This window comes from Haemorhous mexicanus, chromosome 3 (genome assembly GCF_027477595.1).
Source record: "Haemorhous mexicanus isolate bHaeMex1 chromosome 3, bHaeMex1.pri, whole genome shotgun sequence".
NCBI lineage: Eukaryota > Metazoa > Chordata > Aves > Passeriformes > Fringillidae > Haemorhous > Haemorhous mexicanus.
The window spans coordinates 61,211,249-61,222,683 of record NC_082343.1 but is presented as its reverse complement, the minus strand read 5'-3'; the positions used below and the strand labels follow the sequence as shown (position 1 = coordinate 61,222,683).

Sequence of the window (11,435 nt, the reverse complement as noted above, 5' to 3'; positions counted from 1 at the left end):
TTTTGGAATGTTTTGGAAGCATTTTTTGCAGAAATTTTCCATAACCAGGCCTAGCCAGCATGGAAAATTTTTATCCCGATCTTGAAATGTAGGCCTTCACAGCAGAAACTGCAACTGTGGGGAGCATCAGAAAGCATCTTTACTGTAAGCTCTCATAGCAGCCTTACCAGGGTAACTACAGCCACGTGGTATCACATAAACATTTGTAGATCTGGTACTGTGGTTAAATAGGAACATAATATTCTGCAACATTTCATTTCTCAGAAGAGTCCAGATGGGCCTGGATTCATCTCACCTGCTTTTAGGTACCCCAGGTAAGATGCTGAATTAGGGCCACTAGCCAAAGCTCTTTTCTGAACAGCATCCCTCATTTCAAGCACCTATCTGTAGAAATTTTCACTAGAGATGCAAGGCTGTACTACAGTCTTGGTTTTTTTCATTAATTTCTCCAGGCTTGTTTTAAGTCTACAGAGGGTGGGCATAAAGTACTTTTAAAGAATATTTTTCAGGAGAGACAGGAACCTCCTGCTTAATTTGCTTATTGTCCAGTCTGTCCTCCAGCCTGCTGAGTATAAGGAGCACCAGAAAAACAGTCACTAAGAAGTTTCTCTTATCTCCCTAAGGCTCATTAAACGGTTCATGGCTTTTGGTACACGGAGATAAGTAGCACATACTAAACCACGTGAAATGGCTGCATTTACGTATTTAAATTTTTTTGCATGTATTATCAATACACTCCACCCAAAGAGCATATGAAAGCCCAAGCATGCTATGCTGACTATGCAGAGTACAATATAATAAGTGAAGTTTATTGACCATTCTGCTAAATAAAGCCATCCAGGCTGGTGGTGGTTACCACACTGCCACCAGCAGAAAGTGTGGATGACTACTTCTATTTTACAAATTAGTGAAATTAAAGTACAGATTCAGGTCTTAGTCAAAACAGCTCATAACACCTGTGTTACCTGTGATTTCAGTAATGCTAGCCCTTTGCTTCTCCGTGCAGAGACTTTTCTCTAAAGGAAAGACAGACCTTATAAACACAGAATTCCATAAAACAAACAAAACAACAAACCCAAAACCCAGGTGACTTCCACAGATTCTTCCTACAGGCGTAACCGTAATACATCAAGATCAGCAAGATTAAAATCATGGACAACTTTTTCCCCTTTTCTACACCAAGCAATTGAGGCGGCATGTGTTGAATATTCATTGCTAGCAGTTGCAGACTTTTGCAGAAAACAGCAGCAGCATAATAAGCCTACGCATGGTAGAACATTTAGAATTACAATCAGACATTGTTTTTAAAAGGAACCCATTAAAATAATACCCTACATCTTGGCAGAGATGAAAAGCACATGATGTACACCTTTGAGTCACTGAAGTTTTATACTCCTTCGTTATTAATTGCTCCAGCAGGTTTTTTTCCTTGAAAACGATAGGCAGTATTTAATGTTCTGTTACCCCGGAGCTGCAGTTCTCTGCTCGCGTATCTGCACACAGCACCTTGCTCATGGCTGGGAAATGTGAGGCAAAGATAATGTGTATGCACAGCTTCGTTGCTTGGCAAGTAGAGTTTCATTTTCTGTAGAGACAAATTAGCACTATATATTTTAACATCTCTAGCCTACAAAGTCAGGGCACAAAAGATGTTTCAGGAACGTTATAGCAGTGGAAGACTCTGCAGAGCCTGTCAGTGCACTATTCAAAGAGTTTTTGAATGCGTGAATTTGAGAGTTTGTTGGGAATTTGAGGGGGAGGTGACTGCATCTCTTTCAGATAATAACAAGATCTGAAAGGTTTCTTGGCTGCTATAAATTAGCATTTTCAGCTTGGAGTGTGGTCTCCCAGAAACAGTTTATAGCTATAGCCATACACATCTTTCTGTTCCTGCATAGAAGGGATCATAAAAGCTGGAAAATTACTGCAGGCTTTTATCTCAGAAATGTAATGAATAGAAATACCACCCCTATTAGCGAATTGCTTACACTGCTGTTATCGCAGCAGCCTGAGCAACATTTGACTGTCCAACTTTTCTCAGCAACTGCTCCTCTGGATTCTCAGAGTCACTAAGACCAGCAACTGAAAAACACAATGGATAATGGGAACTGTAAAGAAGGTGTAGATGCTCAGTTCCTCAGAGAAAAAAGCTATCCATCACCACACAAAAGAAACGGAATAAGATTACCCAAGAAGCAAGTGGGTGATCTTGCTTCTTGACCAGAAGTCCCTCTTGCAGGCCATCTGGTAGCAGTACTCAGTAATAAAAAACTTAACAGCTTTAGGTAAACAGTCAGTTTTACCCCAGCTGCAACCATATGATCAGTGAGTAAAATCCAACTCCTGAATAGATTTTGCAACACTGGTAAACTCTGCATACAGTGCACTGCCCCACATCACAGCAGCAAGGTTAGAAGCTCCAGGATGGACTCCCCAACAGGAGCTGTTTCCAAAGTACCATGAGAGTCTGTTTCTAGTGTATGTCTGCAATACTGTACTATAATATCTCCTGTCTTTGTTACCTAAGGACATAATTCAAGTGTAGCTGTGCCTTATCCACACCAGAGAGCAGCACCTTCCCTTTACTTGAGGCAGAAAAATTAATTTTGGGGGAATGGGATCATTTGTACCACAAAAGAACACACTGATACACAACCACTCCCAGCACCCATAGTTGGAAGATCACAAGTCTTATCGACGTAGTTTGCCAAGTTGTATCCATGGCAAGACTTCTATGGGTGCAGTTAGATGGAAGAACCATCACACACCTAAGCAAAATTATCTTGGCTGATTGGCAGCTTGGACTTATTTTAAATCTTGCAAAAACCTTTGTTTTAAAATAAGACAAAAGTTCATGGAAGTATTTTTCATGATTTTACTGCAAACCTATGGGTCTGGTCACAAAAAAATATGATACATATAACCATGTTAATTATATTACATTACAATGATGGTATACATTACAAGTAAGTCTGTAAGTTTAAATATACATCTAGAGTTACAACTGAATGTACAGATCTTTTTTACAATACATACAATCAGGAATGAAAATCCCTCAAACCCCAAGACCATAAATAATGCCCATTTTACAGATGATATATTTTAAACTAAAAGAGAGGGAAAAAAAAAAAAAGAAACCAAGAACTTTGACCGACTGCACAGCTGGGGCATTTTGGTCCATAAAAACCCTTTCTAAAAATAGAAATCTTTTTTCATAGCAGCAATGCTTTCTTCAAGCATTTGGATACAAGTAATTGTGAGCCCATTTCAATAATTTTAGTTGACAGTATAGATTTACAAAAGAAATTTCAAAATTACACTTAATTTATCTTCCAAATATGGAAGAAACAAACAATGCCCCACATTGTGGTATCCTGCAAGTGTCACACTGATGCTTTAAACTAAGTCCATCTGTAGTACGCAGACCACACGCATACCATTTGTTCACATAGTAAACCCACATAAATGAACTGAGAAACACACTCTGCAACAGGGAAAGCTTTGGAGCTCACAAGATCTCATCAGAAAAAAGGCACATTTCATAAAATCCTTATCACGTTCAGACAGATCTTCAGGCAAGGCTTTTCGAGCACGATTACAAAACAGGTTGTTCTTACTCCTACGATCTGCCATAGCAGTCTATGGCAGCAGTCATTTTATTTTTTTCTTTCCCAAGGAGACAGCACCACTTTGGGGGAAGAACAAATAGAAATGAAAAGCCTGTAAAGCTCATTTAGAGAGTGATGTGCTCTTCAAAAAAGCTTCCAGCAAACAGTGTCGTTGAAATTAAGGCTGCAAAGCTGCCATGGTGGAAATGTGCAAATTCTCTTTCAAGGTGACTGGTCAACTGGCAGTTCCACCAGAAGGCCAAACAAAAAATAAAAATAATAGTTATTATTATTAAAAATAAGAATAAAATAAAAACATTCACAAGAAAGAGTCCACGGGTGGGGCATACGAGAAGCCCAAAAACGCCTCAGCAGCTTCTTTGACGCTGGCAGTGATGAGGATGCTGTCTGGGGACTGGCCAATGGAGTTAGGGACTGGTTCATCTGTAAATTCCGGATCAAAGTGTCGCAGGTCACTGGGGCCACTCTGTGGAAAGGACAGAATAGGAATTTAGACCTCAAGATTTTCTGAGTATGCAATTCAATTCAAAATGGAGACAAGCACCCTTGTACAGAGACTCACAGTGTTATCACCTCAGACCCACTGTTTAGCAGCCTTTGACAGTTTTAGTTTGACCTTTTTTGTATCCTGTTGCACACTGTCTCACTAAAAACAAGATGATTTGATGTAGTATTGCTGCACTCCCACTAAGCTCATGCAACAGAAGCTAAATGCAAACATGCAACTCTGCCACACAGCAGTTTGCAGTGCAGGACCTTGATCTCCTGATTATTAAATAAAGTTTATGAAATGCTCAGAAAATGATGGAGAACAACCTCCACAGCCTGATCTCTCACTTTACATGTTAGTATCTGACAAGCCAATTGTAATTCTGCCATAGGGAAGCCACTTGCTCCCTATACCTTAACTTCCCCTTTGGTAAAATGGGGAGGCTGGGCATTATTTTAAAATCACCATGCAAATGAAGCATGTGAGACAACAAAAAAACCAGCCAAAATTAGATGGATCATCACCAAAAAGTCAATTACCTCCTGTTTTTTACTTTGTTTGGACAGACACAGGGGAAGGAAAGTTCCATTCCCCAAACACACCTATCTGGCCACTTGCCCCTGGCTCCTGGGCACCCCACAAAGACAAAGGGTAAAAAGACACTCTCCATGCACTCTATAATTAGAAGTGATACGTACCACATTTGGGTTAAAAGGGGGTGTAATCTTCTTATTAATGAGATCATCCCAGTTAATTGGGGAGAAGAAGATGTGATTCTTAATCTCCATCTGTTAAGAGACAGAAAAATAGATTAATTCAGAACCAAGCTAATGTAAACAGTATGGCCCAGTCATCCTCCCGCACTGCATGTGGGCACTGGCCAGTTCGCACTTACAAAGTCCTCCTTGGCACCAAGTCTCTTTGTCCTGTCCTTCTGCAAGAGGCCTTCCAGGAGATGTCTAGCTGAGTTGGTAATATTTGGCTTCAGCTGCAAGGGTTTGTTCAAGATATTGTCATACATTTCTGCGGTGTTCCTGCTGTAGAAGGGTGGCTGTGGGAAGCAGAAAAGGAGGAGTTAATGACGCTGACAGGCAGGCATGGGGTTTCTTGTGGTAAAGTCAAGTAAGCTAGTTTGATCTGTCATGAAGGATTTGTTACTTACCAAGCCATACAGCATCTCGTACAAGACTGCACCAAGGCACCACCAGTCCACAGTCCGGTCGTAGGGCTGCTTATGGAGAACTTCAGGAGCAAGATACTGTGGAATGGAAGGGGAAGAGCCATGTGAGCCATAGATATCTTTACAAGCAAGAAAGCCTCCCCATTCATGAATAAAAGCAGCTCACTGAATCCCAGCAATATCTAAGCTAAAGGAAAACTACAATATTTTTTCAGACAGGCAGATGGCTTGAGAGCTGCTCTCTCCTGCTCAGCAAGCTCCATGTGTCCTACATATCTTCAATGGCAGCCCTATTATTAGAAGGCCCATAATGCCCCCTGCTCATGTAACCTGCCTTACATACACCTGGGACAAGTCAGTTTTCACTGCTAAGAACAGCTCTTGCTGTCGCTCTGAGAGTGGGGGGCTGAGGGCTGGCCGTACCTCTGGTGTGCCGCAGAAGGTGGAGGTCGTGCCATTGTGCTCTATGTTTTCTTTGCAGAGTCCAAAGTCAGTCAAGACAATGTGGCCCTGTGAATCAAGCAGGATGTTCTCTGGCTTCAAGTCCCTGCAGGAAGAGATGAAAGAGATGAATGTTAGTTAGAGGAGGTGCAGTGAGAATATTTTAGGTGCAGCTGTTTAGAGAAGTTCACTAAGCCACCACAAAATATTAAAAGCAATCCCAAGCTCCTACTTAGCTAAACTTTTCAATGCTTATTTAACAAAGCACATGATTTTTTTCTGTACAACAAACTGAACAAGGCTGCTCACCGATAAACAATGTTCAGGGAGTGCAGATAGCCCAGTGCACTGGCAATTTCAGCAGCATAAAATCGGGCTCTCGGCTCCAGGAAACAACGCTCCCTCTGGAGATGGTAGAACAACTACAGGAGACAGAGAGAACAAAGTTGTGTAAACGGCGCCAAAGCCTGTTAACAATGCACTTAATTAGACTCAACAGATATAGCACGGGAGAACAATAGCAGGAAATGGCCTAAGGATCCTTTGGTAGTTCAAAACTTGGCAGGCAGAAACATTGAATCTAGTAACTTCTCTCCTATGACTTTCCCCCTTGCAACTTTTCTGTATTTAAAAGGAAGGGTGAAAATGTCTACCCTACCACCATTCACATTATAGGAAATACAATAATTTTCTTACTGCTTACCTCTCCACCATTGATGTAATCCAGGACAAAATACAATTTGTCTGCAGTCTGGAAGGAAAAGTGAAGCCCGACCAGGAAGGGGTGTTTCACATTTTTCAGCAAGACATTGCGTTCTGACATAATGTGCTTCTCCTGAAAAACATCAGAAACCCATTAACATTTAGTACACTTGCTTAGTGGTAGCAGTAAAAACGTTTTGGATGGACATTGCAATGACATTGTGAAGGGCAGCTTACCTCCTTCTTCTTCAGGATTGCTTTTTTCTGCAGGACTTTAACAGCATAGAACTGCTCTTCTGCCTTATGCCGTGCAAGGAGGACCTGAAAGTGCATAAAATTGCAGACCTGAGCAATACTGAAATATGGAACAATTTGTGAACACAGCCAGCAACAAGCCTTTACATTAGCTTCTGAGCACTGCCACATCCCTCTGGTTCAATGTGCAAGCCCTTTGCTGGAAATGCCTGACACTGTTACCATTCTGGCAGAATTATCTAGCCCAAAGATATTACATCTAGTTTCTTTCTCTTCCAAAAGCCAAGTACATCTATTCTTCACAGCGCTAGAGGAGCGAGTTCCCTGGCTATTGACTCATTCAAGTGCAGCGTCCCTGCTCCTGCACTGGATGTGCTAAGGTTTGGTTTAAGCGATCGCCATTCACCAATGGCAGTACAAACCCCACTCGCTGGTATTTCACAGAAAAGCTCAAGAATAAATAAATTTAAACAAAAATAAAAGTTACGCTTACCTTCCCAAAACTGCCTTTTCCAATCACTTTTAAGAAATGAAAGTCTGATGGTTTGGCATGTGGGTTGGATGATGGGCCGAGATTGATCTGCTGTGAAGGACTGGGCTAAAAAAACAGAAACCACATTCATTAAAACAGTTCAGCAGTGAGAGTCCCAACAATTTATCATTTTTAGACATATAAATGAAGTGACCTTGAAAATAAAGATTAACACTCTTATTGCTACTAAAACTTGATCTCTAATAGATATCATAAATTGATAGGTACCGCCTAAGAAGTCTAACAACCATAGTTTACTTAAAAGTGCTTAAAAGTGCTTGTTGAAGTCTTAGACACATTCCATAATGAAATAACTCCTAACTCTTCTTAAACATTTCCTCTTTATATTTGAAACAGAAAGTTTCAGTCTAACCCAACTACTCTTTCTTGTTTACATTAGTGTGCTATGAGAGTGCACTAATGCAATACTCATGATGCTAATTTCACTACACTTCTATTAGTGGCCGAACTGGTGTTCTAAAAACGTCACGCTGAGTAAAATCTACTTACCGGAGGAGAAGGATTAGCATTCATAAGTTCAGGCTCTTGAGGCTGAGAGATTTTCAAGATAGACTGAACTTCAGGGCTGCAAGGATAAGAGCACACATGATTAGGAGTTACCAGGAGCAGCACAGGCAGATCTTTCCGCCAGAGGGCAAGCACGTATCGCAGAAGTGTTTTGGTTGAGTTTACTACAGAAGGCAACCAAAACAATCCATTCGATTTAAAGAGTAAAATTTTTCTAGTGACAGTAAGTTCCCTCATCCAAAGAAATTTATATATACTCTAAGTACAAAATAGGGACGGGTCACTAGAAATCTCTGACTTATTAGTTCCAAACCCAGCTCACAGACATGGTTGTGAAGTGACTAATACCTCAACAAGACAAATAAACTCTTCCGTAACAGTAATGCCGCAGGAATTGCAGTAAGCAAACATTATTTTTATACTAGATCTCGCAATATCTAGTGATATTTGTGACTGAGCCCGCCCCCCCCAGATTTCTGACACTTACTGCTTGCATGCATAGGAGTTGGTGGCTATCTTCTGAATGAAGTCGTTTAGTCCCATTCTTCTCTGCTTCATGAAAGCTATAAAGTAAAAGGAAAGGAGAAACAAAATCGTTAAGCCACCCTGACAGAAAAATCACAGCCCCGTGAGCATCTTCGAAGAAGTCCGCATGCCGCTCACCGATGAGGATGGCCACCATCCCCCTCATCTTCGAGTAAGTCAAGGTAGGACCAGACGCCTCAGCTGCTTTCACGGTCATTTTGAAGCGAGAGGGAGATACACCGAAAGAACACAGCACCACCAGCTCCCAGCACCGCACTGACTTGGCGAAGCACCCGGCGGCGTTTAAGTGGCGGCGGCGATGGGCGGGACCGGGGCGGGGCGGCGACGATCGCGCCCCCCTCGACGTCCTTTGAGGGGCGGCCAGTAGCTGCCTCGGGGGACGTTGAGGGTGGGAGGGGAAGGCAATCGTCGCTGCCTTTACCACCGCCCTACCTTGGGCGCAACCCTCAGGGGAGCCCCCACACAGTACCCCCGCAGAACCTTGCCTCAGGATGCCGAGCGTCCACAGGCAAACGAATCAAATCCTTTTTTTTCCCCCTTGACAGCAAACTCCCGTAACCCCGACTTTCCTTCTCCACCCACCCCCCCATTTTTTTTTATCCGGCTCTATTTATTTTACGGTTATATAAGGTTGAAGTCTGGCTGTGTCTTTACGACGACCACCTCTTCCCGAAATTGTGGGTGTCCTCCCACCACCCCGCAGCCTGCGTCCGCTCCCGGTCCCGCCGCACCGGCTGAGCGGCGATAAGGGACGCTGACGTCTCCCTGAAGGAGCCGCAGTGACTCAGAAGAACAAAATTTCCTGCCCGGTTTTCAATAAAACAAACAAATGTTCCTTCTATGCACTGCCCTGATCCTGGCAGGAACATAACTAAAAGGAAAGGAAAAAAAAAAAAAAGTATTTTTTTAATGCCGAAAAGGGAAACAACGGGGAAAAAAAAATAATCCGTTCCCTGAACCCAAGTTCAGGGAGAGAACAGAAATCTGCTTCTAGAAAAGGTGGGGACATGACAGAGGTCTTGACAAGTGCAGTAACGGGGGAGGGGGGGAAGAAAGGGAAACAGCTCCGCTCTGCAGATTTTGTTTTTACTGTACACGGTCATTTGGGAACACCGTGTACCCGGGATTTAATGGCTCAGTCGCTTCCCTACGGGCAAGCCGGGGGCACACCAGGAGCGCTGGGGCATGCACGACGCCCAAGGTGAAAGGGTGTAGCCGGAGCCCTCCTCCCGGGGAACGCGGGAAGGACCACGGCCTCCCGCCAGGCTCCCCCGCCGGAGCGCATCCCCGCACCGCAGCCCTGGCACGGGTCAGGCGCGTCCGGGGGGTGCCGAGCTCCTGCGCCCTACAGGCGGCTGGAAGTTTCCACCCGACGAGGTGTTATTCATGAGCATGTTTCGCCTCGCTGTCTGAACGAAGGGCGCTGGGTTGCGGCCAGCGGCTCCAGCTGCAACCTGCCCCCGTCCTCCCCCCGCCCGGAGACCGTCTTTTTACTCTTTTATTTTTTTCTCTCTACCCGCTGCTGCTGCCTCCCCCCACAACCACTGCCGGCCGCTGGGTGGCATCCCTTGGCAGCTGCCTGCACCCTCCGCCTCAGGGGGGATGGCAAGCACCGCAGCACGGCAGCCGTCACAGGCGGCAGCTCACCTTGAACAGCAAGATGGATGACCCGGAGGAGAGACCCCTGCGACTTGGGCACATGTCTTTCAAAAGCTCTTCAAAGGCGTTAAAGGGAAAAAGCAAGAAGGGAGGATTGACGGCTCCGCTCTGAGCCTCCGGTGGCCTTCCCGGAGCAAGGGGCCCTTGCCCGGCCCCGCCGTCGCGGTTCGGGGAAGTGGAAGGGAGCCGGCGCCAGGGAAGGAAGCGGCGACGGGAGAAGCAAGGAAATGTGGACTGCAGCTGGCGGGGCTCTGGGTTCTCCCACTTGTGGCTTTCCTCACTCTGTTGCACACAGAGATTGCTACTCCCATTAATGTAAGTGGAGAACACACACAAAAAAATCCACAATAAAGTTTGGGATTTAAAACTATCCTCAAAAAAACCCGCTTGATAGATTGAAAGAGACGCAGTTGTCTCTGTCCCTTAGTGCTGTTTACAGAGTAGTGGTGTTAAAAACCACTCGAGAGCCGCAGTTTGTAGAGTCACCAGAGTTTCCGTCCCCTGCCCTTCTGCCTGCTGGCATCTCCAGGATACAAGACGATGACCCCCGGCACGTTCCTGCCGGCTGTGCACAGAGGCAAGCGGCTCCCAGGCCCCGAGCAGTCTCCGGCACAACCCACCCGCAGTTCTGCACAGCTTGCCAGAGGCTGACACCCACGGCAGTCCTCCCGGCTCAGCCGCGGCCCCCCACGCCGCCCGAAAGCGCCCCCGCTCCAGCCGGCTACACCAGCGCCCTCGCCCCCGCTCTACGTCGCTCATTTTGCAAGGATTCCGCTGCTCTCGCCAAGTCACCTGGCCTCTGTTCGTGCCAAGCGCTGCCCCCCGTGTGGCTGTCCCCCACACGCACCCGCCTGTATCTCCCGCTGCATCGCCGCGCGAGTACCCCGCTGCTGGAAGGGTTCTTTTCCCCGTGGAAAACAGTTCTGCCAGGGCGGATCGGTGAACCCACCTTTCAGCGACGACTTCTCCTCTTTGCCCCTCATCTTGCTGCCTGCCGGTACCCCGGGAGCGGCGCGGCGGCGAGGAGGTTGTGCCTGGGCTCCCGCTCCCGGCCGCTGCTGCAATCCCGAATAACTCCCCTTCCTGGCCGGGCGGCCCGCAGGCAGGAGGGAGGCGGCGAGGGCGGCGAGGCCAGCCGGTGCTCCCGCTGACCCCTTTATGGACGCGCTATCGAGGGCGGCTGACATGCGGGAGCGTTATAAAGTTCAGCACGGGCCGCCCCGCACACTCTGCCCCGTTGCAACATCACCCTCAAAATTACTGTAATCAGCGCGCACACAAACACACGCACGGGCGGAGCGGGGCGGGGGGGCCGCTCCGGCCCTCCCTGACCTGCCGGCCGCGGCCGGCCCTGCCCCACGGAAGCTTGCGCTGCCCACGCTCCGCCAGCCAGGGCGCGGTGCGAGCGGCCGCGCACCCACGGCGCGGGTCCTGCGCCCCCTCCCCTCCGGCACGGGCAGAGGCGCGGCGGGG

At 46.4% G+C, this 11,435-nt stretch overlaps 1 protein-coding gene across 2 annotated transcripts; it reads right to left on the bottom strand.

The window, feature by feature from the left end:
• Window positions 1–2,861: 2,861 nt before the first annotated feature.
• Window positions 2,862–11,230, bottom strand: SGK1 (serum/glucocorticoid regulated kinase 1). 2 transcript variants are annotated; one of them, XM_059842051.1, is made up of 12 exons: window positions 10,912–11,230; window positions 8,245–8,320; window positions 7,740–7,815; window positions 7,191–7,295; window positions 6,680–6,763; window positions 6,444–6,575; window positions 6,050–6,162; window positions 5,723–5,846; window positions 5,282–5,377; window positions 5,015–5,170; window positions 4,818–4,907; window positions 2,862–4,095 (listed from the first exon to the last, which is right to left on the bottom strand). In XM_059842051.1, the coding sequence occupies exons 1-12, from the start codon at window positions 11,147–11,149 to the stop codon at window positions 3,928–3,930; spliced, it is 1,458 nt and encodes a 485-aa protein (XP_059698034.1). In that variant the 5' UTR covers window positions 11,150–11,230; the 3' UTR covers window positions 2,862–3,927. The 2 variants fall into 2 exon arrangements, with proteins under 2 accessions (XP_059698034.1, XP_059698035.1); XM_059842052.1 differs by lacking the exon at window positions 10,912–11,230 and adding an exon at window positions 8,421–8,579.
• Window positions 11,231–11,435: the final 205 nt, after the last annotated feature.